Source organism: Arvicanthis niloticus, chromosome 6, assembly GCF_011762505.2.
Source record: "Arvicanthis niloticus isolate mArvNil1 chromosome 6, mArvNil1.pat.X, whole genome shotgun sequence".
Taxonomy (NCBI): domain Eukaryota; kingdom Metazoa; phylum Chordata; class Mammalia; order Rodentia; family Muridae; genus Arvicanthis; species Arvicanthis niloticus.
In genome coordinates this window covers 31,654,002-31,680,326 of record NC_047663.1, presented here as the reverse complement: position 1 = coordinate 31,680,326, position 26,325 = coordinate 31,654,002, and the positions used below count along the sequence as shown (strand labels likewise).

Here is a 26,325-nt window from a genome sequence, read left to right as displayed (position 1 = left end):
CTTTGAGGGGAGTGATGAGTGGCCTTACAGGGACAGGTGTGGTCTAGAGGAAGACAGGAACAAAATAGGAAAGCTCCGAAAAGAAAAGAAAGAGTTCTCCCATGGGTCAGAGAGATGGGAGTATATTTAAGAAATGTTCTAGAAGTAATATATGTTTTTTTTTTAATTTATAACTCACTTTACATAGAAATGACTACCTGGTGAACAGAGAGATCTAAAGTGGCACTCAACATGTATGGAACACCTACTATGTGACAGAAACTGTGCTATATCCCCAGCATACATTTGTAAAGGAAGGAATCGGGGACAGGGAAGGATGTTCTTGATTGACATTGGTCTTGTTTAACTCTGTTCCTTCCTCTTTGGTTGCTAAATCCTGTGTGAATATCTTAGTTTGTTCTGGTTGGAAATTTACAATCAATATAAATGTATTGTTTATTGTTTTAAAGGCTGGGGAGTCCAAGCAAGATCTATCTGCCTTCAGATTCAGTGTCTGGTTAGTCAAAGATGGCACCTTCTTGTGACAAGGAAGAAGCAGCCAAATTTCTCTGAATCTTTGTTTACCGCATCATTCACCCCATTAGTGAGGTCCTCCTGGACCAATCACTTCTTAGATGCTCCACCCCCTCCTACATCACCATCACATTGGGGGATGGACACAGACACCCAGAGCATGTTAGGGGCTTCTTCGGTCCAAAGTGGCTTTCATTGAGGCCACATGGATTGGGTGGCAAGAAGCTCATCCAGATGCAGTGTTTGCTGCTCCTGATCCAGATGCAGTGTTTGCTGCTCCTGATCCAGATGCAGTGTTTGCTGCTCCTGTGATGTTTTTGGGTTAATGGAACATCAGTCAGGAGGGAGTTTACTCAAGTTGTCTGCGTCTTTTTGTGCCCAGACGCATCATGTGCTATCATTTCCAAGAAGACAGTGAGAAAGAGTTCTCTTCTGCTTTTTAAACTAAGAGACACCAATGGGGTTTCATTATTCCTGGAATGTTTGCATAGACGGTGAGGTCCAGGTGCCCCTCTCTGAGTCCCACCCATGACTATTTTTTCCTCACTCCCAGTGAGGTGAAGGTTTTCCTAGCTGGAAGCAAGTAAGGGTCAGGCTTCATTGTACAGTGCTCTCAGATGTGCTCTGGAACACACACATATCATTTCTATCTTCCCAGCTAGTTACAGCATTTGTATTCTCTAGAAGTTCATACTTTTGTCTGTTTTCTTACATCTTTCTTGAGGCAATGAATGTTAGTGGAACTTGTTTAAATATGCGATAAAAGAGGGGAGAATGAGTGGAAAAGCTTTGGTTAATTTCAGTTATACGTGCTTTGCATATAATGCAAATGACATGGCGGCTGCAGTCACATGTGTCTTGCATTACATCCCTAATGCTTAACAAAGTGCGTGGTACTTGGTGCTTCAGTGAATAAATGGACAGAAAAGGATGAGAGCTACCCTGGAAACCCATGCCTTAGTGGCGGCTGGTACGTTGTAAATACTATTTAGCAAACACAAGTTGAACACCTACTATGTGACAGGCACTGTGCTACAGTCTGAAGGTGAATGAGACAGGTAAGTTCCTGTCCTCATGGAGCTTGGGCCATTAATACCTCCATTCCCAAAGAAGACAATGAAACAACACCATGACAAACAGATGAATGGCATGAAATGAAGAAGAGAGGGCCAGAGGCCAGAGAGAAATTTGGTGCAGGGGGAATAGGAACAACAGAGATATCTTATTCATAATAAATAGTAATTTATTATGAATATTCATAATCCTTATTCATAAAGATTTATTTTATTTTTAACCATACACACACACACACGCACACGCACACACGCACACATGTGCATGTGAGTGCAGATACCCGCAGAGGCCAGGGGTACCCAACCACTCTGGAGCTGTAGTTGTGAGCCACCTGATGTGGGTATGTGAACCCATGCTGGCCCCACTAGGGCAGTTATATTATATACTCTCAATTGCCAAAACCACATCTCTTTGCCCAGGAGTGGTTTGACACAGCTACTAAGCCAATTTTACAATCCACCCTGAAAGAATAAAAAAATCAAACTTAAAATTAATAAAGATAGCATGGCATTAAAGGTGAAAAGTCAGATGAAAGGGCTGTGGAGATGACGACCTCAGTGAAGAGGAAGCAGAAAGACCCCAGTCCAGTCTCTCAGAATCCATGTGGAAAGCCACGATATGTTTGCAATCCCAAGGCTAGAGAAGCAGAGGCAGGAGGATCACTGGAGCTTGCTGGCCAGCCAAATCTACAAGCCCCAGGTTCCAGTGGGAGACTAAGGTTAAAAAACAAAGTGGACTTCGATTGAGGAAGACTCAACATCCATCTCTGGCCCCTAGATGCTCACACACACACAGGCAGACATATAGACACAGACATACAGACGCAGACACACACAGAGGGCAGGGCAGAAGGAGAGGGTACCTGAAAAAAGAAATCTAGCACTATGTTTAGTATTTATAAAAATCATTTTACTGATACAATGATATTACATGTGAACAACTATGGCTAAAACTTCTTGAGAAGTACATCTCTAAAGTCATGTTCCACAGGCATAGTCTGTTTAATTCTTTAAATTCCACAGGCGTATTCTGTGCTTTTTCATCATCTTGAAAATTATACCCAAGACTGTGAAAGCTGTATTAATGTTTGTTCAGTTCTGTCTGTATAAGTAACATAAAAATGTCAACTGTGTTGACCCTTCAAAAAGTTACATTTTGCTTACTATAGAGAAATGTCCTATTTCTCCCTAGAAAAAGGATAATATTTTCTGATTGCGCAAGCAGTTTATGTGTGTGCTACTTGACTCTATTTTGACAGCTGCCTTTCATTTGTTTTTGGAGAGCCTCTTCTTCCAGCACGTTTCTTCTTCCCCTTTTCTAGCTAAGGTGCAGGGTCAATATGTTCCATAATTATTCAAATTTAAGGAGTTCTTAGGAAACAAATTCTTCTTATCCTGTTCAGAAAACCAATCATTGTGTGTGTGTGTGTGTGTGTGTGTGTGTGTGTGTGTGTGTGTAGAAATATCAAGACATTGAGCTCTTTGACTTGGAAATTTGTACAATCCACAATTCTAACACTTTGCATGGCCAGGCACGTAGTAGGTGTTCAGGTGATGTGTGCTGAGTTGACTTGTGTGGGCAGGAGGACATATGCCACTGTTCCACAGATGGAGAAATGGCGGTGCTTGTACTGTATGCACGAGTTTGCTTTGTCTGCTAATTTTGAAGTAATTCCTTATCATCATTACATGTAAAGTAAAAAGCAGTGAGAGGATGGCCATGTGTGGAACACTGAATTAGTCACTGCCAGACTCTACCCCATACCTCCATATACCCAGTCAGTCTCCGATGCTAAACCCAATGATTAAAACATCCAGGTTTTTAGACAGGGGTGGAGAAGCTTTGTTCAGTGACAAGACTTTGACCGTACCCTGACACGGTGGCTTAGAAAAGTATTCACACTACAGACGTCAGTATTTGAGTGCAGGGATACTTGAAGAAAAGGTTTTAATAATTATATGCATGCTCGCCATGACACTGTTACAGGAGTAAGTTGCTGAACAATGGATGAAGGGCATTTTGGGAAGTGATAGCTTAAGCTATTTAAAATGTAACAGAATGCCTGTATTGCTGTGAAAAGATGACCACAGTGTACTAACTCAAAGGTGAGCTGCTTAAGGGTGCCATGCTCATCCTTGAGTGAAAATATTTACTGAAATATTGGTGATGGCAGCTTCCAGAAAGTTAGATGGGCTATTTATCTAACTCAATTTATTTCCACAGAACTTTGATCTGTTTTTTGAAAAGAAAATAAATTATTTTTAAAATTTAGAAGTTAAAAAGTAACAAATTCTGACTTTCAAGATCATTTTTATTTTTAAAACAGCTCAAGAAATGGTTAGCTGTTGCCCTACTTTGCTCTGGTGACCAGAGTTCTGGTCACACTGTGGGCATTCCAAGGGTAAACATGAGGAGAGCCAGGCCTTCTCTTGTCACTTTAGGAAGTGAGACTTGTGGCACAGCTGATGCCCAATGCCGCTGGAACATGCTCTGGGAGGGATGTAACCACATCCCACTCCTATAGCCCAGAATTTGAGTGGGTGGGTCAGTGGAGAGGCATTTTTCGTGGACGGCAATAGTGGTAGGGATAACGTAAGTTAAAGAATATCAACTTCCCCCAAAGTAATCCAGGGTTGTCTGCATCAGAGAAGCATTCATACTGAGCCCTCTTCTTGAGAGTCTCTGAGCATCTGTCCTTTATCTGTGGGTCTGGAGGTCATGGAGACTAAAGTGTAGTTCTCCATGAATGTTCCCCTGACTCAGGTAATCCCAAGCTTCCTTAGCTGTATTCACGTGAGAAGTTCAGATGTACAGGAACCTGATGGAATGCTATTTTCTCCTGGGGAATTCTAATGAAACAGGAAGTTCCTCAGGACTGAAAGCTGGATTCTTGCAGGGCTGACTAAATCCAGGTGGCTCTACCCCTTGGTTTAAAGAAACCCTGGGGTCTAAGACTTGCCTCAGGTCCAGCATCACCACATAGACATGGTGGGATCCTTGGGTAGTAACAACTTCTCTCTAAACCTCAGCTTCTTCACAAAATTGGATCACTTTAGTTCTTGTTTCATGGGTAGCTTCAAGAAGGTACTTGTTGAAATACTTGGGAGAATGAGGCAGGGGGATTGTGAATTCAAGGCCAGGGTGGAAGAGGCTATCCAAAATACCCTCCCAAAAGATGTTATTGTACACTGCAATGTATGGTATAGAGTGCTCAGGAAATAACTCTATGCGTTTTATATGTCTTTTTGATTATGTATTTGACAGAAACAGGGAGGGACTTGGTACAAGCAGCAGAGAGGTTGTGAGTGTCACATACATACGAACACATACAGACTAGAGACTGCATGCTCCAAGATCCCATCTCAGCTTCCCTTACAAACAAGGGAGGACATTCTCCAACAGGGGCATGGGGGACGGTCTCCTAAAAGGAGTGTACTGGTTCACAGCATAGACACTCTCTTATAAAAGTGTGTGAGTGCCTGTTCACCACTCTGAGACTTGAGGAAACAGCTCCCTCTGCAGCTGCTCTCAAAACTGCCTCCCCTTACCGCTTTCCCCCCACCCCCCACCTTGAAGCATCCTAAGATCCAGACAGCTGTGAGGAGAGGAGTACATTTGCTCCAGCCATTCTGTCTTTCTTGGGGTTAGAGTCTCCTTGTCAGTCTGTGTTTGACTTTATGTTCTTCCTTGTAATGGAAAACATGAATCCTAAGTGTATTCAACTTCAAGCCTAAATCTTAAATGTATTCAGAGAGGTATGGGTGAGCACGATGCCCATGTGTATTCTCCATATGCATTCCATATACCAGGTAAAACTCAGCGGAAACTGTAGGCGCTAGTGTCTGATGCTGACATGGGTGCTACTTCACTGCAGGAACTCAGTGACTTATTTATAAAGCGGCTTTAAGCGAAGATTCTTGCACTGTGTTCTTGGGAGCTCTTTGCTTACCTAAGTGATGCTGCCCTGTTTTGCTTGGCGCCTGGTCTCTATCCTTTTACAAGCACTCCAGCAGCACTTAAACAGACACCTTTCTCCTGTCAGCTCTCCTCAGACGCTCCTACTGGCAATGGCACCCAAGCATGGTAAACCACTGCCATGAGTCAGTGTCTCTATTCTAGAAAATACAAGCCATGGGACAAAGCCCCCTGAAAAGTCACAGTGCAGTGCCCTGTTTGGTATCTAAGGGTGGTGCTGGGGGGTGGTGCTGGGGCCACAGAAGGAAGAGAGTGGGGTTATGGAAAGGCAATGTTTGACTCTGAGGTGTCCTCTGGATTGCTGTGGAATGCACATCTGTGGATCCAGCTGCATCAACAGAATGTAGACACTCTGCTGGGCTGCAATCTCCCTCTGTGGGGACAGTAGGAGGCAGGGCAAAGGATCCTGGACATGGAATTGGAAGATAAGGTGTGAGTCTCATCCCTGGGACAGGATGCTCTGTCTCTCTGAACCACTGTTTCTTCAGCTGAAGCCATGAGGAGAAATGCCCTGTAGATCAGCCTGATAGCCATGCTGTTTGGTTTAAGATGAGGTTTGAAGGCATTTTATAAATGACAGAAGTCTCCTAAAGATAAACGTTAGGTGGTGTCCTATGAGATACTGGTTAAAAAAAACCAAACAAACAAAAGTTGTAATCAGCAGCTAACCTAGCTTTCTCAAAACACCGTCCTAAGCTGTGAGCAGAGAGAGGGACTTAACAAAAGAAGGTGTTTGCTGTGTTCATATAACTGTTCAATATAAAGTGTTGGCATACAAACCATTGTATCTCAGACCAAACAATGAACTACATACCAAGTTATAAAGATCTAATTATAAGTGAGAAGGTATATGCATATAAAATCTGACTATATGTGACCTCAATAAATGCAACTAGATTATTTTCAAAGAACTATTGTAGTGGCAACTGATCTTTAACATGTACACAAAAATACCACACTTTCAACTTGACACCCTGCCTGATAGCATGTGCTAGATTCCTGTGTTTCAGGGTGAGGTGTCCTGTGTCCGGTTGTGCACATGGTCTCAAAAGCTGGAAGACTCTGGTGCTCCATTTCCCATGGAAACCCATCAGCTTTTTGGGTCTGTTAGCTCCCTGGGACAGTCCTCTTCATTCTCCTCTGCGCAGGACAGGTTCAGGACACTCATCATGGGGTGGATCCAGGATGTGGTCTGTGTCACGTGGCTTGAGAAGAACAAGAGGTGCAGATTAGCATGTGAACAGCTCTCTTCCTACTCAGATGAACAAGTACTGATCCTGGGGACTACCTGCTTCTACCCAGTTGTTGGCCCCTGGGACAGAAAGCAATTAGAATCAGATGCAGTAATGTTAAGAAGGCTTGGAGAGGTTTTACAGGTCTTTTATAACCATGAATAAAAATGACTGTATCACCTCGAACTCCTGTTTCCTCACGTGATGGATGTTCTCTATGAGCATGTCTATGGCTGTGTAGCTGTGTGCAACATCTCTTTTCAATGTAATAATCTGGTACACTGAAATTACTTCTTTCTGTTTTAGTTCTATCCCTTTCCTAATTCAGTCTCCACTCCAGCCCAAAGACCATGATAAATGACAAAGCATGCAGTGTCATTTACTTGAAAATCACTCAGTTCTACCCAATTCTGGGTCAAAAACATTCTGTAGTATGATTCTGGGAGACATTTCTCTCCCCTAGAGAGTTACTGCACACCAACTCCAAAGAAGCAATGTCTCTGCATGCTCCCTTCCATCTGAACCCACAGTTTTACCTCTGATTTAACTATAGTATAAATGTTATTTGTTAAATATATTATAAATTGTTTCTTATTTCTGCATTTGTGGTGCCTGATGTGGTCTTAGAACAAGTGACGAGCGTTCTGAAGAGCATTGTGGGAAGAGGGTACAGAAGTAGAGATGAGGAAGGGGACATAGGGAAATGCATTTGGGGAATGGCAGAATGCCACAAATCACACTCCCAACTAGTAGATGTGCACCTGTAGATTTCATAGCCTCTCTCAGCTTCCAGCCGGATGGTTCTTATAAGTCGACTACCATTTGCTCAGCCCCTTGGACTGGCAGGGAGGGGTTAGAGGGACATTTATAAATGTATCTTTCAATGCAAGTAGATTATTAATAGTTTTATAATGGGGTAAAGGGCTTCAAGTTGTTCAGGAGTCAAGGTGGAGGTGACAAGGCCCAGATATCTTCATAGTTTGCAAAGTTTGAGTGTGGTGGTAGAGAGGGAGTCTGTGAGGGGTAACTAGCACTAAGTATCAGTGAAAAGCCTATCTGGAAACCTATTACTGTAGAAGCTTCCTAGAATATATTCATATATAAAATGTTACCTTATAACGGAGGGACAATGACAATCCCATATACAATAGGCTATCAAATAAAAAAACCCAAGTATCAGGTATGGGTTACCCACTTGAGTTGTTGGCAAGTTCCATAGCTCCCCAAGCTCCAAACATTACAGGCTCTTGCTATGGCTTTTTCCCTCCTCCAGAACCTGACAGTAAGACTCTATTGCTGAAGATACTACATCCTTAAGTCATAGGGCATGGGAAATCAAGCTGGTACCAGGCTAGAAGCATCATCTCCACTGCCTAGCTTTTACAGTGCTTGGAGGCTCTATGGATGCTGCAAGGGAGAAAGGTCACCAACAGTCTTAGCCAGCCATGAACCCAGTGAACCACAATGACTGGTCTGGCAAGATATGCCCACTGGTGACACCGATGTTATAGGAGTAACCAGCTACTTTCTGGTTGGGTTTAAAGCTTATTCCATAAGATAGAACTAGTGCCTGGTACTGTCAATAGGGCTAAAGCCCCACGACCCATGGCTGTCTGGATCATAGGTCATAGAGAAGAACCATATACTCTTACTCTGCTAAATAGACATAGTAATAAACTGCCTCCTCAATTCTTATATTCATATTCATAACACATCTCTCAACCCTCATCAGGTGATAAATATAGAAATCCACAACCCAATACACAGATAATACACAATGGTGGCGTGCTCAGCTCTAAATGGGATGTCACCCTGACCCTACAAAGCTCAGGGATTATTGAGAGAGAGTGGCCAGAAGGAGTCTGAGGTAGTGGATATCTGTAGTGGAAAAATATTTGCTGGACATATCAGGGCTGTCGCACATAGGAACTCACAGCAGCTGTGATGGTATGCATAGGACCTGCACAAGAGCAAGCCAGACGAAATCCCTGCCTGTGGGGGAAAGGTGCACACAGTCCTTATCTAGCTGAGGCACTAGCGGCAACTGATGGTTGTAATGGAGGGCCAAGTCAGTTTTCTTCAGGGATTTGGCCCCCGAGCAGCTACCCATGCTCCTGTGGATTGCCAGACATACACATACAGATAGTTCTGAGTGGCCTCAGAGGGCTTAAAAAAGGAGCACATGACATCAGGAGAGAAGAGTTATGTGGATATGTAAGGGAGGGGTGGGAAGGGAGGAAGTGGGGAGTGGATTTTATCATGTATGTGATTATCAAACAAAGAATAAAGCACTAAAAAGTTATCATTATTCTCTCAGCAGTAATCCATATTACTACTCTTTTTAAAAAATGGTTAAAAAAGGGATTTCTTATGATGCCTAAACTTACTAGGGCATCAACTTTAAGTAGGTTCATTTCATTTCAAGAACTTTTTTTTGGTGGCCTAAACTGAAAGTGCTTTTAAAGGAAAGTTAAGGAATGTAGCCCTGAGGGCTGGAACAGCACTGCAAGGTGAAATGGACAGCCACCATTCTGCAGAGTACATGAAAAGGAATGTACTAGATGTCACTCTTCAGTGGATTTGACAGTCTCAGTCTGCAGAGATCCTATGTTTACCAGCACGGTTACAATGTATAGGGCAGCTAAGAGAGGATAATCTAAATTATTTTAAAGACTGCTTCCCTTAAAATGTTACCTGGATAAGGAGAGTAGGAGGCACGAAAACCAAGTTTTGCAAGTGATATTCTCATTCTTGAAATATTAACTGTGTAACCACATAGACACTGGTGAATTGGTAACTCAGAGGAATCCAAAGCAGGGTATCTAAGAAATATACAGTCACTGACTCTACCACCTATATTAGAAAGTGCTACCCGAAATCTGTCTCTGTTAATAACCTTCATCAAGACATTTTCTTGACATAATGTGACCTCACTCCAAGGTCATGCCATGTTTAACTAATCTAATATTTTCAGTATACTTTTCTGTACAGAAAAGAGCCCAAGATAGTAGCTTGATTTTCTTAGTAAAGAAATATACACACAGAAATAATTAAAACTCTACCTGAACATCCCTCTAAATTTTAAACATGAAATCCCAGTAACTATTTACTACAAAAGTAAAACCTAGGCAACAAAGAAATGCTTTTTGGTGCTTAACCATCTATCTACAACTGGATCTTTGAAAATAACAGCTGCAGCAGCAATAACAACACAACAACAACAACAACAACAACAACACAAAACACCTTGGATCAATGTCACAGAACTCCAGAAGCCTACCCAGGCAACTCGTAAACATTTAAGAAATGTTTTATTGATAATTAGGGCTTTTTGATCAGTACAAGAACACCTTGGAATTCTGCCTGTTGTGCTGCAGTGGAGCCAGTCTGGAGTCTACCATTCAATTTTATGTCTAACTGAGCACTGTGGCTGATGCTCTCTGACATAATCAGTATGATGAGATAATCCTAGATTTACTGGCTTGGAGAACATTCTAGTATTAGAAATATTCCCTCCCTGGTTTGTGTGCTTGGTTATTCAGCTGAGGATCGAGAATAAATCAATCCAGCTGACTACTCTGTTTAATTAATAAGGACCTCATGGTTCATAAAGGGAGATGTTGCAGTTTCGAATGAAAAATTTAGAGGCTGGTAAATGAATGGACCTGACTGTGAAAAATAAATCATCCTCATCTGAACACACAGTGCCCCTGGCAAATGTTTCTGCAGAGACGCTGCATCTGACCTGACCTGACCTGGGGAGTCAAGCGGTCATCTGAAAGGCTAATACTATTTGTTTCTAAATGGTTGAGAGATCTGTTGTTAGAGATCAGTAACTATCAAGCAGTAAGTTGCCAATGCTGTCTGTTTTTAAAAATAATATTAGTAAATTAAGACATACTGTGGAGTTTACCTAAAAAAAAAAAATCCAAGAGAACATGCTTTATTTTATTGGCAAGGATATGATAAATGAATTATTTAAATCTCATTATAATTACCCTCCTTATGTTTCTTACTTCTTAGCTAGAGGATCAAAATGTGTTCTTTCAAAAAGAAAAGCAAATTAACTTATTTCAAAATAAAAATTAAGGACAGTCCCTAACAAAAAGTGACTTAAGCACAAAAAGTACAATAGCTTTACAGAAATTTCGTTTTAACTGTGATGGTGAAAGACATCCTCCTGTTCACTCTCTATCACAGATGCTCTTCTGTCACTGCACCCTCCTGTTCACTCTCTATCACAGATGCTCTTCTGTCACTGCATCCTCCTGTTCACTCTCCACTGCAGATCTTACATCACTGCATCCTCCTGATCACTCTCCATCACAGATGCTCTTACATCACTGCATCCTCCTGATCACTCTCCATCACAGATGCTCTTACATCACTGCATCCCCCTGTTGACTCTCCATCATAGATGCTCTTACATCATCACTATATCCTCCTGTTCACTCTCCACTGCAGATGCTCTAACATCACTGCATCTTCCTGTTCACTCTCCACTGCAGATGCTCTTACATCACTGCATCCTCCTGTTCACTCTCCACTGCAGATGCTCTTACATCACTGCATCCTCCTGTTCACTCTCCACTGCAGATGCTCTTACATCACTGCATCCTCCTGTTCATTCTCCACTGCAGATGCTCTTACATCACTGCATCCTCCTGTTCACTCTCCACTGTAGATGCTCTTACACCACTGCATCCTCCTGTTCACTCTCCACTGTAGATGCTCTTATATCACTGCATCCTCCTGATCACTCTCCACTGTAGATGCTCTTACATCACTGCATCCTCCTGATCACTCTCCACTGCAGATGCTCTTACATCACTGTGAGTTTAGGAAGACTTGCCTGGATTATTTTATCATGCCTAAGACAAAGTTGCAGGATAATGAATCAAAAGTAATACATTTCCAATGTAATTTAAAGGGAATAGTTAGATAAGTAACATTTAATTATTATTTTGATATTATATATAATCAGAAAGTAAAAATAGGCAAAGGCGTCTTAATATATTTTGTTTTAGGACTCAGTAATATTGAAGCACTGGAGAAATATTTAGGTGGCTACAAAATACAAGAATTAATGATGGCAAAAGATTTGTACTTTAAAAATGTTTGTTTTAAAGGTAACAAATTAGAATTTGATTTTTATTGTTTATGACACTTTCTATGAAATGTATAACAGATATCAAATATCAAGATTCAATTAATGAAAACATCTTTAGGTCTTGGCCATAAAATTGTTTACAAGAATCTATACACACATATGTTTTTGAAAGAACACATTCTGATTCTGTGTGTGTGTGTGTGCCTGTATGTGTAATATTGAAAAAATTGCTGTCATTAGACTAGTAAAAGATACTGACAGAAAATTCTGAATAAAAGTATTTGTTTTCGTGGTCACTAATTTTTTTCAGATAACCTATCCAGATTCATGTTGTTTACTGTATAGAAATGAAGATGAAAAAAAGAAAAAGAAAAATCTCAGGAGTTCTGAAGTTTACATAATTTTTTATAGAAAGAAACAATAATATGTTCTATTATAACACATTATATTATAGCCCTTCATAACTTTAACAGTGATCTATGTTCATCATCACAATAAGAGAAAACCTTCATATAATAAAGCCAAAAATATGACCTACGAACACTGACACCTATGTATGGAACTGCCAGACATTAACAAACAATTATATAGACTTGTGCAGTTGGCACATCTGTCCTTTGTCACATAACCCTTGTTGGACTGCCATGTTTTCCATCCCACACTGCAGAGTTGTTATGGGAGCGAGCCAGGTGCCCCAGCAGAGACTGTGTCCCCAACCCCCACTTGCATCATTCATTCTCTGAGCCCAATGTGAAGGGGCAGACTTGCTGTGTCTCCTGTGATAGCTGGGGTAAAGGGGACTTTAAGAAGCTGAAATGTCTCCTTTGCTCTCATTCTACAACCACTCACTGACTGCAGACAACTCACAACCTTAGAAATAGCAGAGCCAGACAGAAGGGGTCTGGGTCTCAAAAGGCACTCAGAAGATAAGCCATACACTAGGCAGCCAGGGATCCTGCAGGACCTTGTGCCTGTCAAGCCACTGAAAGCAGATCTGTTGCAGTATATGTTAGTTTTAATCAGTGCCAAGCAGGAAGAGAGTATCTGGAGAGGAAGCTAGTATATACATATATACATTTTATACTTTAAAATCAGTAAATTAGAAATATATTTCATGCTACTTGAAATATACCAGTAATCAAATTTCAATGCTCTTTTTAAACAGTATTACAAAACAAGTTATATGGGTCTGGACTTGATTTCTTTTGTAATACATATAATAAACATCTTAAAGTTTTCCATAACCTCCAAGTTTGAAACTTCAAAAAACCCACCCAAACTACTCAACTCAATTGCAACTAATTTTATATTGATTCTAACATCATTTTTCCCTACTGAGATTACATTGATCACAACAAAAATATAAAGGTGCTGGAGATGGCTCAATGACTAAGAGCACTTGCTGTTCTTGCAGAGGATCTGGGTTCAGTTCCCAGCACCCACATGGTAGTTCATAACCATCAGTAACTCCAGTACCATGTGATATGACACTTTCTTACGGTCTCTAAGGGTACTAGGAATGAATGTGGTATACAGACATATATGGAGGTAAGAAAAAGACAGAGACAGACGGACACACACACATAGATACACACACACATAGACACACACACACACACACACACACACACACACACACACACACACAGACCCCACAAGCAATTTAAAATAAAAGAACTCATAAAAGCTTAAGTAGGTATGTGCTACAGGAGAAAGGGATTTGTAAAGACACAAAGCTGCAAGAAATTCTGAAGGTGACTACCGCTAAGGTCAGGAAGTATATGTTCTGAAGCTGCATCAGATTGCAACACACTTTCAATCATACTAATAAAAAAAAAAATCCATAGACTTAGCAAGCACAGGGCATAAAGGACCTCTGTGCTTCTCCCATGAGCCTCCAATCCTGGCTGTTTTTGATGATGCCATCTTTGCAAGTGTGACCAGTAGGGTCACTGATAGGAGGAAACAATGCTGAGAAAATGGCATAGTTTACTCCACGTCATAGGACTGGCACATGGCAGAACCAGCACCTAGATCCAACTAATGACTTCTGAGAATTTCCCCATTATGCTCAATCCATCTATTATCCAGGCTGGTTTCCATAGCAATATGTGAAGAGGCTCTGGGATGAATTAAGTGACCTCCAGAAAAGGGCTCTTCAGCTTTGCAAAATGAAATTAATTAGAGGATTAACTCAGTGATCATAGATTATATATGTAAAGCTATTATGCCTTTTAAAAATCCTTTTCCTATGAAATTCATGAGAAGTGTCATATGTGCAACTGAGAAAAGGCTTGTGTGAAGCCTGGTCATAGGCTGTGTGCTTCCTCAGCAGTAACAAGGCTCTGTCACACACCGTGTATGGCGTCAATGTGTGCTTGAGGCATGCATCACTACAAATCCCTGTGAGAACCACTGCAGTCATAGCACCGAGGATAAATTCTTGACTGGTACACTAGCCTATTTATAAGATCAGGTAATTCCCAAGTGTGATAATGATGTGGATTTCCCCTAAGTGGTTTATATGTGTTTATAGAAATTGAGTATTATTATGGAAATTAGAGTCATCCAAATAGCACCAGCATCACAAGTAATTAGCACCATCAGCTATCTCCCCTTACCAAGAGTCTCACTCCAATTGACTTGCAAGATCTATTTATTCATTTGGGGTGAGCAATAAAGCTGTATAATAATTGAAACAATTTGGGGTTGAGTTTATTTTCTAAATAGACAACAGTCTAAGTAAAGTTACCAGAATCCCAGGCCTTAAGATTTAATTGTTCATTGTAAAGGAATACAATCCTTAGTTAAAAATAAATCTTATATTAACAACTAGAGTACAAAATGTTCCATATGTTACCAAAGATAACAGTGAAGATGTACGATCCTGCCTACGACTTTACACCAGACAAGGATTTCTCAGCCTATGAAATGATCAAATGAGCCCAATCCATGTTTCTGGACTCCAAAGGCTCCCACTGCCAGATGGGAGATTTTCTTGGAGATAAATGCTGACACTCCTCAATGAAATGCAGCTGTGATCCAGGGAGAGCACTGCAGCCCCCTTGCTATGAGATCACAGATTTGATGCAGACTTCCAGTTGGTGTGGTGGTGCATCCCTGCCATCCCAGCAGTGGGAGGTTGAGACAGGAGGGTTGTGAGTTCGAGGCCAGCCTAGGCTACACAGGGACCTCATCTCACAAAGCAAACCGACAAACAGATGGTCTGGTCTGAGGCAGCTGGATATTTCTATCAGACAAGCAATTTCTAGTCTGCAACATTACTTAATACTGTTCCCTATTTACTTTCTCATTAAAAAAAAACTCTAAAACACTATTTTGTTCTCTTATTTCATAGTTGACAAAGTTGAGGCAGAGAGGGTTAAAGTGCTCTGTCCAGTGTTTCACAGAACCAGGGCTGGGGCTTACACACAGAGCCTATCAGCCTGAGCAACATAGTGAGACCTTGTGTCAAACTAAAAGGGAAAAGAAGCTGGAGATGTAATTCTGTACAGAGTGCTTGCCTGCTGTCATGAGAAACGGAGAAGGAAAGGAGAAAGTTAAGGGAAAAGTGACTTAGGGACAGTGCCATGCCCTAGTAAACTCACCAAAAACCCTGCTTTTGGAGACTGTGCAGGGCAAGCTAATAAGGATTAGATGAGGTCATATTGGCCTGAAGGGACCTCTTTGTCCTTGTGATAAAAGGAAGAATCAAGAGTGCTCTCCTCTCTCTCTCTCTCTCTCTCTCTCTCTCTCTCTCTCTCTCTCTCTCTCTCTCCACACACACACACACACACACACACACACACACAGCCCACAGACATAGACACGGGGGAGGGCGGAGGGGTTCACGGAAGGACCGGGTGAGAGGGGTAGCAGCTGCCTCATCAGAAACCAGTCCCGCTCAGACTTCAGAGTCTAAAGTTTAGACTTTGGCTCTCAGGGTTCTGAGAAATATCTCTACTCTTTAAGCTCCTTAGTCTGTGGCATTTCCTTACAGTAGCACTAGCAGACTAATACAGAAACCAAAGCTAGCAGCGAAAGATTTGATGAAAAAATTCAGTACTTGCTAAAAATACCTATAAACATAAAAAGTCATGTGCTCTCAGGAAATGGGCTTTTAATACCCCACTGTGGACTGGAAAATACGCTTCAGGCAAAGCTGTACCTGTCTTTGGCTAAGCGGGTGCAGAGCTCCACGCTCGGTGTCTGGAGCGAGACGTTTTATTCATTTCAGGGGGTTTGCCATCCTGAGTAACCCAAGCCAGCTGGTTGGCCTTTCACTTAAATGACAATTTCTTCTCCAGCACTTCATATTCCTACACCTCTTTGTAGATATTTATAGACGATCCTGGGCAAGCTGTCTCGGGCTTGTGGTCAATGCAGCTTTTCTGCTCCCAGCACAGGGCTGCTGACTGGCCAGAGAGCTGTATGGATGCAGGTTTTGGCTACCAGCTTCTATTTGCAGCTGCACAAATGTTGTTATTTAAAACTTTCACTGGCAAACGGTGGTAGAGAGAAGGAGGCCCGAGAAAGAGACGTCTGCTCGGCGCTCACCGGCTGCCAGGAACTTTCCTCGGAGCGTCACAATCCAGAGTGTATCTGATTCTCAGACTCTCCATGTTTTCAGGTAGGAATCAGAATTATCGAGGGATTGAAATGACCTACCAGGTCACCCTCAAATGTGGTGACATCAACATTACAATCCATGCCTATCAGACACCGTCTTTCTCCCTTCAATGGCTTCTCCAACTTGCCAACTGTATACATTCATTTGCACTTTAGTCCCCATGCATGCCCTGCTCTGTGCCAGGTAATGACTACTTCTAACCAGTTACCACAGAGAGAGTTTGGCCCTGAACTTCAGCTTTGGATTAAGATATTGCTGGACAGCTCAGCTTAGGTGGAAGAACTCCTTACCTGTGCAGACCCACTGCAGGCCCCACAAGTGCTTTTATAGAGCCATCTGAGAAGACCCCTTATTTCCCCTTTATGTTTCTGTGGGCTCTTCCTGTAAGTTTCCATTCTTATACACACAGAAGTCCCCGAGGAGCCTCAACACATTCTCATTGAACCTGAAGTCAGGGGCATAAAACCTGTCCTGACCTCTCATCAAATGGGGCACAGGTTACACTAGTCTGTCATTGGCAACTACATGACTAACGAAGCAAACAGACCACCTCACGTGGTCTTCGGGTGGGGCAGTTCTTGACAATGTCTCAAGTGCAGCTGAAATAATTTGCCAAGGATTTACCAAGCAGAAAAGAGTAGTTTTGTATTTCCAACCAGAGCCCACACTTCCTCTCTCCTCCCTCCGACCAGCGCCTTGGTTTCTACTTGTATTACTGTCACTTCAGGTAGCATCTGTTTGTAGAAGAAAGTTGTGATTTAAGACTCCAGAACTTCTAATTATTCATTTTGTATTTCCTATTCTTTTAAATTCTATAAAGGCCAGCAAGATTGCTCAGTGGGTAAAAGTACATGCTGCTAGGAGTGTATTTTGGTAATGAAAGCAAGTATCTGATATTAAGATTTCCATATTACTTATGCACATATATTAGATACATATATACCATATTTTAATGTGCCTTTTGGTTGGCATCCTCTACCAACCAAAATCAGTGATCCCTGATTTCTGGAATCCACACTCCTAGGTCACTGCCTCTTATAGGCACCAGGTCAATCCTTGTGACCTGTGGCTTATGTGGTGGCAGAACATGCACTTCTGAGATTGGTTATAGGGGCATCCTTCAGCATCTGTCTGGAAGTCTCTCATCTCTTGCTCTGGGGCAAAGCAGTTGTTATTTTGAGGATAGATATCCTTATATCCCTAAGGCATGAGACATGGTGAGGAACTGGAGCATCCTGCCAACAGTTTCGTGAGTGTGTCTGGTGCAAGTATTCTGGGGAGTCTGCTAAGCTATGCTTCATTTCTTAGCCCCTTTAACAGATAGTTTGACAAGTCCATGAGCAATCCAGACAGAGAGAAAGAGAGGGAGCAGAGGGAGAACGAGGTGAGGGCAAGACCCAGGATAATACAGATGGCACTCTTGTCCTGCTGGGAATCTGAACTGGTTGAGAAAATAAATATACATTATTTTAAGCTTCAAATTTTGAAGAAAATTTAAAATGCAGAAATACAGAGTTAATGATCATTAATCATGGTGAATCCAAATCTTCCAATATAAAGATAAACAATGAAATAAAATCAATTGGCAGTTACGTCCAATTTATGACAGATTCAGTTGCAGAACTCGTAGTAATTTTGTCATATTATATAACATATACCAAAAATATTTGTAGTTTTAAATTAGAATCATAACAAAAAATTCAATAAAGATTTCATAGTATATGACTTCAAGAGGATGAAAAGAAGCTGGGTAGAGGGCCTGGGAGATGGTTCACTGGATAAAGTTCAGATAAAAGTGCCCTAGAACAAGCCGCATGGTCTGAGTTCAATCTCTGGAACCCATGCATAAGAGCCAGTTGTGGTGGCTCACACCCGTAACCCCAGTACTCCTACGGTGAGATGGGAGGAAGAGACAGGAGAATCTGGAAGTTTGCTAAGCACAGCTGCAGAAATAAAATCAGCTGCCTCAAAACAACTGGAATGAGATAACTCCTGGAAAAGTTTTCCTCCAGTTTCCACACATGCACTTCAGTATGCATATGCCCCACCCTATTTTACATGATAAAATAAAACAAACACCAAATAAAACAAAAAAGAACTTAGGTGGAAAATGGCCATCCATCCAGATCTTATATCTTACATCTTATAGCATACTTAAGGTGTTGGTCATTTTATTAAGTTTAAGGATGCTAGAACTTTCTTACTAGAAAGTAGAAAAATCTTTCCCAGAATGCAGTATTATTTTCTATACAAATATGTATGTGTAGATTTACATACTTATTTATGGCAAGTGAGTATGCCTACATGCACATGTACATACGCAAGGAAGGACATGTCTGTTAGTTGTATGAAACACGGGTTCTGGTGATGTTTACATGGGTGGGTGAATAGCTTCTCTTCGTCAGAACTTAAGTAGATGCCACAGTATTCAATGGAGGTGTTATTACAGTCCTGTGGATGGACAGAAGTCCTCAAGGACTGTAAGTGCCTGGGCATGCTCAAGGCATCTCTCACAGTCATTCCCTTGCCAGAGGCTTGGCTTCCGTCAGATGTAGCAGTTCCATTTCGGGGATGACAGTGACAGGTGCCAATTTCTGTCAGGAGATCATATGCACGCAGACCATCGTCTTCCCCAGAGTCTTTGGGAGAATAATTTTAGTCTTTATTTTTAAGTGAAGCTATTTCTTGCCTAAAAAGTAGCTACCTTTAAATGAACCACTCCTCCCTCAAAAGATTAACATATGCTTCCCAGGATCAAAATTTTGACCAGGGTGGAATAAGAATGAAAAAAAAAAATCAATAACAATATTTCTGAAAATGATATAAGTAGGCTTGTGTATGCTTTGCTCATCTGGGAACATCAGTAAATACGGCTAAGAACCATGCAGAAACCCCCATCAAGATGTCAGAGAGGGAGGGCGGGTAAAGAGGCTAAGTTTTGTTCAAAGATTTTTTTTGGGGGGGCAAGAACTTAATTAAGTAGAAATTAAAGCATGCACATGTTAAGGAGCTATTCTGTGGAGATCCAGGTTTCTCCAGGTCTAAATATCAGTCTCTGTTTCCTAAAACCAGAAGGCCTTCTTACACAGCTGGAGCCACCTGCACCACCAGAAGGGTGTCCTTGACTCACATGCGCATCCCTGTAGACCCACAGTTACAGTCTATTGATGAGCAATCCAAATCAGCCTGCACTTCTGCGGTTACAATCCTCATCAAACAAAAAATCCCCTGGGAAAAATGTAGCTTCTGTATAGAAGCAAAAGAATGGGGTGAAGACATGGATGGGCAGATCCAGGTTAGCTAGAGATGCAACTGAGTCTGCTATAGTGAGGAGCCTAATAACCCCTGAAAAATCCACTGCAGATGCCTAATAACGGGTGCTCAGTCAATAGGCTCCCTACAAGAAGGTAGCGACATAACACATGAAAAAAATAACACATGTACCATGGGAAGACTAAAACCCATCTTGTTGCTTGACAGGGTTAAGCTCCCAAAAAGAAAGACCTAACTCATGGCAAGCATTCCACTCTTCAAAGAGGCAGGGACTAGATTAGTGTTAGATTTTCTTATTTTTACTCTTTGACCTTCTAATCTATAGAAGATAACTTCTTGTTCTTAGAAGCAAGTTCTGCTATTTTAAAATAGACAGAGTATAACATTCTACAACATCTGTTTAAAATGTCCTTTTTGGCATGTGCTAACAGATGACCTTAAAATCAGGAAGGCAGAGGGATACAAGGTGCGTGCGTGCGTGCGTGAGTGAGTGCGTGCGTGTGTGCGTGTGTGTGTGTGTGTGTGTGTGTGTGTGTGTGTGTGTGTTTCTATCTGGGCTCTGCAGTTTGATTTGGGGTGACCTTGCTGAGTTTAGTTTAGCCTCTTTGACACAGTAGCGTGACAGTGAAAAGTCTGCTCTCTCTCTCTCTCTCTCTCTCCTTTTCCTCCTACATCATGAATAAGGTTAATGAAAATAAATGATAAAAAGACTTTGGCCTATGTTTTCTGAGTGGAGCCAAAGAAGCTGGGTAAATGTCTACTCTTTTGATTCCTTCCAGAGGAACTGAGTTAGACCTTGGAGTGGACAGAGCTTGCTGGCTTTCTCTTTTCCATATGCTCCACTCCTCTCCTTATGCTCCACTCATTGTAGTAGAGGTCCAGCCTAAAAGCCATTTCTTCTTAGGGCCCGTGGTTCACACAGCTGGAGACCAGGCAGCTGGACAGATTATTTCTCTGGGTGGCCATATTTGGGTCTGTTTCTCCCTATGATATGGGCAACTCTGTCCTCAGTAGCCTTTTCCCACAGAACATTAATTAGGCCCTGCCATTCAGCTGTGAGGTAGGACACACTGACAGACTCCTCAGCTTGGTAAAAGAACTCTACAGGGTGCAGTCTTGAACATTTCTTAAAGGCGTCTGAATGCAGAATCTCAGTCATTAATGAATGCCAATCTTCCTTCTTTCAATCATGACTTTCCTTGGGGGACCTTTCAGGAGGCATGGTTGAGGGTGAGATGCAGCTCGTCATCAATACCACGTTATGATGACATGATGTCATCAACATGAAACCTTGCTGTATTAGTTGCCACATTATTAAGAGGCTGAAATGACACAGAGAATGGGAAGAGCACACTTAGTGTGCTCTTGGCCAGCGAGTACCAGCTGAGGCTGGATACAAATTAGATAATGGTGTTGCCCTTTTCTAATATCTCTACAGCATTGGGTGTAAACTCTCCCAGAAACCAGACATGATCAATGCAGTGCATCAGGGAGGAGGTTTGTCTCCAGGAAGGGGAACGTTTCTGGAAGTGAGCAGTTGGCTGTTGAGTGTGATCTACACATGGGATTCCAAGACTTCTCTCGACTTCATGCTATAAACTGCATCTCTGCTTTATCACCCACCAAACAGAATAGGAAAAAAAAAAAAAAAAAAAAAAAAAAAAAAAAAAAAAAAAAAAAAACCATGCAAACTGCCAGGAGTCTCTAGGATTCTTCCTTAAATCTTTACAAATAGGAAGTTTTGAATTTGTGATCTTTGTAAGGTGATGATCTTGCAGACTTTGTACTTCCTTGACATGGTATCTTTCCATAATGAAAACTAATGGTAAGTAGTTATCTGTCACTTCCGGAATTCAGGGTGCATGGGGGGTACTTAACATCAGTATCTCTACAACTGGAGTTAAAAGAGGTATAGGAACCCATGTAGAGGCACATGGTTTGGGAAAGCATAATCTGCATATCTACATTTGAAAGGATAGCAAGAGTATTTCTTTAGCAGCATTTGCCAAAAGGATGTACAGGAGATTTTCTAGGGATCCCAGGGAGGAGGTTGATCTCTTCATGCCACTCTCATGTCACCAACTGTGACATGGAAGGACTTATTCAGAACATGGTAGAAATGTGACAGCCCACTGTACGCAGGGAAAAACTGTCCAGCCCAGCACAATAGAGCCTTCTCCTGCCCAGGCTTTCAAGGTCTCTATTAGTGAAAATCTAGTACAGGGGTCTTCAGTCTGTGGGTCGGGACCCCTCTGATGTCAAACATCAGATATCCTGCATATCAAATATTTACATTCTGGTTCATAACACTAGCAAAATTATAGTTATAAGATAGTAACATAAATAATTTTATGGTTGAGAGACATCATGCTATGAGGCACTGTATTACAGGGTCACAGCATGAGGAAGGTTGAGAACCAGAGCTCCAGTGCAATAGAAAAGGTTGTTGGGCCAGAAGGCTTAGCTTCTGATTCTGGCTTGGTAACAGCAGCTGGGGACTTCCTGGCAGCAACTCAAGCCTCTGATTTTCTTCCTCTACAAATTACGGAAAATGTTAGGATGGTACATGTATCCTAAAGGTTGCTGTTAGCACACTAGGGTCAGGGCTGTTCACGGTGTCCTATTAATATCTTGGTTATTTACTGACTGCCATTTTTTATGGCCATGTAAGTTCCAGGATATCAGGCATACTGTCTATACATTTCACTGTGCAGGAATACTTCAGGCAAACAGAAATGATCCACGATTGTTTATAGAATGGATGATCTGTGTGTTCTGCACAACATTTAAAGGTAATGATTGTTGTTATTTCTGTTTTAGGATGTGACAAATGGATTTTTAAAATTAGATATTGATTTTTCAAGACTGGCAATGATATCATCCTGTTGAGACCATGATTGATTCTGTTCCAGTTTTTTGGCTATTTCCCTAGAAGTTGTTCCTAGGGGGTCTCCTTCCCCCCACTCCAGTGACATCTGATATCAGCATCTAAATCACATGCAATGAAGACGGCGAGGCTTCATTTCTTGTTTCTAATTTTTGTAACCTCCAAGAGGGTTTCTTGGTTTTGCTGATTATTCTGCAACTTCCAGGTTCTCTCCAGATGTGAGCAAAATTGCTTACTTGGTTGAGATGCTTGTACTTACTTGATGAAGTACTTGATTCCATCTGCTGTGTAAGCTTCCTCCCACCCATAAGGTAAGCCTAGAGTGAAAGGAAACCAAAAATACATTTAATAAGATGATGAAGATAACTTTATTTTCTGGACACAAACCTCCCTCATGTTGACAATTACTGGAGTGCATTTCTCGCACAAAATTATTTTCTCGAAAGGGGGAATTAAGACAATTCAGATAAGCTCTGGCACTCAGCATCTTTACAACGCAATAAATAGAGTCTTGAACAGTTAACAATCTGCTTTAGTTGCAATAACTGGATTATGACTTATCATTTACATGTGGTGAACGTTTTTGTCAGCAGGATTCATGCAGAAATTTGTGTTTGCAGTGGCTGGTTTTTGCCCGGAGGCAGAAGGATGGACAAGATGGCCTCTGCTTGTCTCTTCTGGCTCACAGTTCCTTTAATTGGCTCCCTTTGCATTCTTTCCCTCAGCTCCACAGGGAATTAGACACGAGTGCCAGATCAGCGGGGCTTGGAGAGGAGTTTTTGGACAAGACAAGATTCCTTATTAAGTTTGAAAGTTTAGCAAAGTGATTTACAATGGATGGTGGCATTTTACTTTGTTAATTAAGAATTTTGTGCACTAAACAGAAAAGGCCAAACAATTTGCTAAACTTAGCTTCCATTTCTGTAATGGGATTGAGAACAGTTAGCTAAAAAGAGATATGGAATGAAGTAAGCAGGCAGCATGGGGGCATATTCTGTACAGAGTTCTGTTCTCATCAGAACAGACAAAGCACCCCTCTCTCCCTACCCAATCTCCCCCTCTTATCTAGTGAGTTGCACTAGATTGCACAAGTTAGACTTGGACTAATTGTGTAGCCTAGACTGGCCTTAAACTTGAGTTCCTCTTGCCTGTCTCCTGACTGGGTGGAAGGGGGAATGTTGGCAGTCTAGGCTGCAACATTTTTTTAAATCCCAATTTTATGTTGCATCTCTCTAGAATGCAATGGTTTCTACCTCTTCTGCTCTATCACTGGGGAAGCTAAAGATTTTAACTGCGTTTTCCTATAAGCTCTGGTGACACTGGTTATGGAAGCTCTTTTGATAGGTGTAAGATACATTGAAACATTGAGACAGGTTTTGGAATGTAACTGGGCCTTAACAACAAATACTCAACTTTCACTTTTCCCAATGCCAGCAAGGGGGAGGAGAGAAACCGTGTGGGAAGAGTGTAACAACATGGATAAAATGAACTTTTACTCCACTTCCATTCAATTCTTAAAAACTTCATCTCTCAGAGAAGATGCTAGTATTCTTTTTTTTTTATGTGGTTAAGAAAAACAAACAAAAGATTTTACTTTATATTGATTCCAGTCTAAGACTGTGGGCCAAAATGTTCTAACTATCTCTTCCATATATGAGCAAGGCTGTCTTGGAGTTTCTACCCTCTCTTCATAAATGCATGTTCCTACTCCTAATTCAGTGGGAATCAACGCTTCTGAGAACTCAGTATAAGCAAAACTCCCGAAGTGACGTCTTGCACGCATTCTTTCATATCTACTGCTCAACTACGATACAAGGCCACTGCTCTACAAGACTGGGCTGATTCCTTCCCTGTTTTTATACTTTCTCCATCTTTTCTTTTAAATAGATAGTTTCATCTAACAGCGATGAGCCCCTTGACCTGCAAGGAAGACTCTGATGACAGTCTGTAAGGACCCTGTTTATATGACAGAAATACTCGGATTAGTTTTTGAGTAAAATGGTAAAGACTGGAAAAGCAGAAAAGGGTTGCAACGTGACTAAGGCCTTTGTTTGCTAGATGGCTTGTCTGACTGGCACAATCCTTTCTGTTCCCAGTTTCTGCGAGTCACAGGCATTCTTCAATAGAAAGAAATACAGAAGAAATAGAAATAGTAGAAGAAAAAGATACACTCTAATAATAGTATACCTACTCGTGACCTTATACGGTGCCAGTGGATAATTTTAATTCAGTGGCCACACAAATAACCCTAGTTAGAGAAAATGAGTCACAAAATCAACCCCCAAATCATGATTTTAAGACGGGGACAAGTAGGCAATAGGGAGAGGGATATTGGTAAGGATAAGAGAGAAACAGAAGTCAGTGGGGATGAAGGAGAAAACAGAATTCATTATATACGTGAATGAAATTGTCAAACAACAAAACTAAAAGTAAAAACGATCATTTCTGTGCCCTAAAAACCATAAATGCCTCTTTTTTTTTTTTTAGAAGATCAAAGTTTCTTATCTTTCATGCACTTATCATCTATAAACAGAACTGGAGACTACTAATTAATTTCTCTGTGATATCTCAGTAATAAAAACATAATAACTGTCTAATTTAAAGAGAGACATACAAATAGCCTACTTCACATAACAGAGTTCTTCTGGTACTCACAAGAACATGTGACCATGACATACTCAGTTTTCCAACGGTAACGATTTTCTCTCTTCACAATAATGACTTGGAAATAACCATAACAAAACATAAATACTTTGAAATAATCATTATTGTTACAAAGAAGGAAATACTTGGTACAAAACCGTAATGTACTTGTAAGTACAGGATACTTCTCCTTTTCCCCTTTCATTTTTTTTTTTTTAACCTGTTGTTGACAATACTAAGCACCTGCAGCTGTCTCTGACTGGAAGTGTTTGACTGTGAGCTCTTGAAAACACTTCCCACCAGAGGCTGCCTGTTTCTAATAAAAAACTTCATGGTGAAGACTCCAAAATCCTCATGACTATCTTGCCAAAGTGAAAATCTTGAATTACTGAACTTAGAATCCTGGCTGCCAGCTACACCTCAACATATGTGAATGCAACTTAGCATGTTTCCCTACAGAACCATCTCCTTTGGTTCCCCATTTTATCCATTGCCACGGATTCTCTTTGTTATGTTTAGCGCAAGTGGTAATTTATTAAATATTTATTGATTATTGTGTGCTCATAATTTTGCTCTGGTGTTCAATATCTAATGATCAACAAATAAACATGGACCTTGAGCTCACAGCTTTAAAAATAAGGATGAGGATGTAGCTTGGCCAGGAGACTGTGTGCCTAGCACGTACCAAACCCTGGCTCTGAGCCCCGGTACTGTACAAATACGGTCTGAGTGAGCTAGTGCCTCATCACCGGAGAGACAGAGACAGGAGAAACAGGAGTTCAAGGTCATGTATGGCTGTAGAGGGAGTCTGAAGTCAACCTATAGGACACCTGTCTCAGGTATAAACAAAAATGCTCACATATCAAAAACTCTATAAAACACACCCTCCCCTCAATGATAAATAAACATATAACAGCCTTGAGTTCAGGTAGTATAGAAACTGAAGGATGGTGTGAGCGAGGAACTCCGCACAGACAGACCAAGCTCC

General features: G+C 41.3%; 1 protein-coding gene across 6 annotated transcripts in view; it reads right to left on the bottom strand.

Moving 5' to 3' along the window:
• Positions 1 to 2,474: 2,474 nt before the first annotated feature.
• Stxbp4 (syntaxin binding protein 4) overlaps positions 2,475 to 26,325 on the bottom strand; it is a 155,870-nt gene continuing 132,019 nt past the window's right edge. For 5 of the 6 annotated variants that reach the window (XM_076936025.1, XM_076936029.1, XM_076936026.1 and 2 more), the window contains 2 exons: positions 22,954 to 23,011; positions 6,505 to 6,767 (listed from right to left, as the gene is read on the bottom strand). In XM_076936025.1, coding sequence (XP_076792140.1) covers positions 6,653 to 6,767; positions 22,954 to 23,011 — 173 coding nt within the window. In that variant the 3' untranslated portion in view covers positions 6,505 to 6,652. Of the gene's footprint in view, positions 6,768 to 22,953; positions 23,012 to 26,325 lie in introns of all 6 variants that reach the window. The other variant, XM_034507119.2, reaches the window with a different exon arrangement.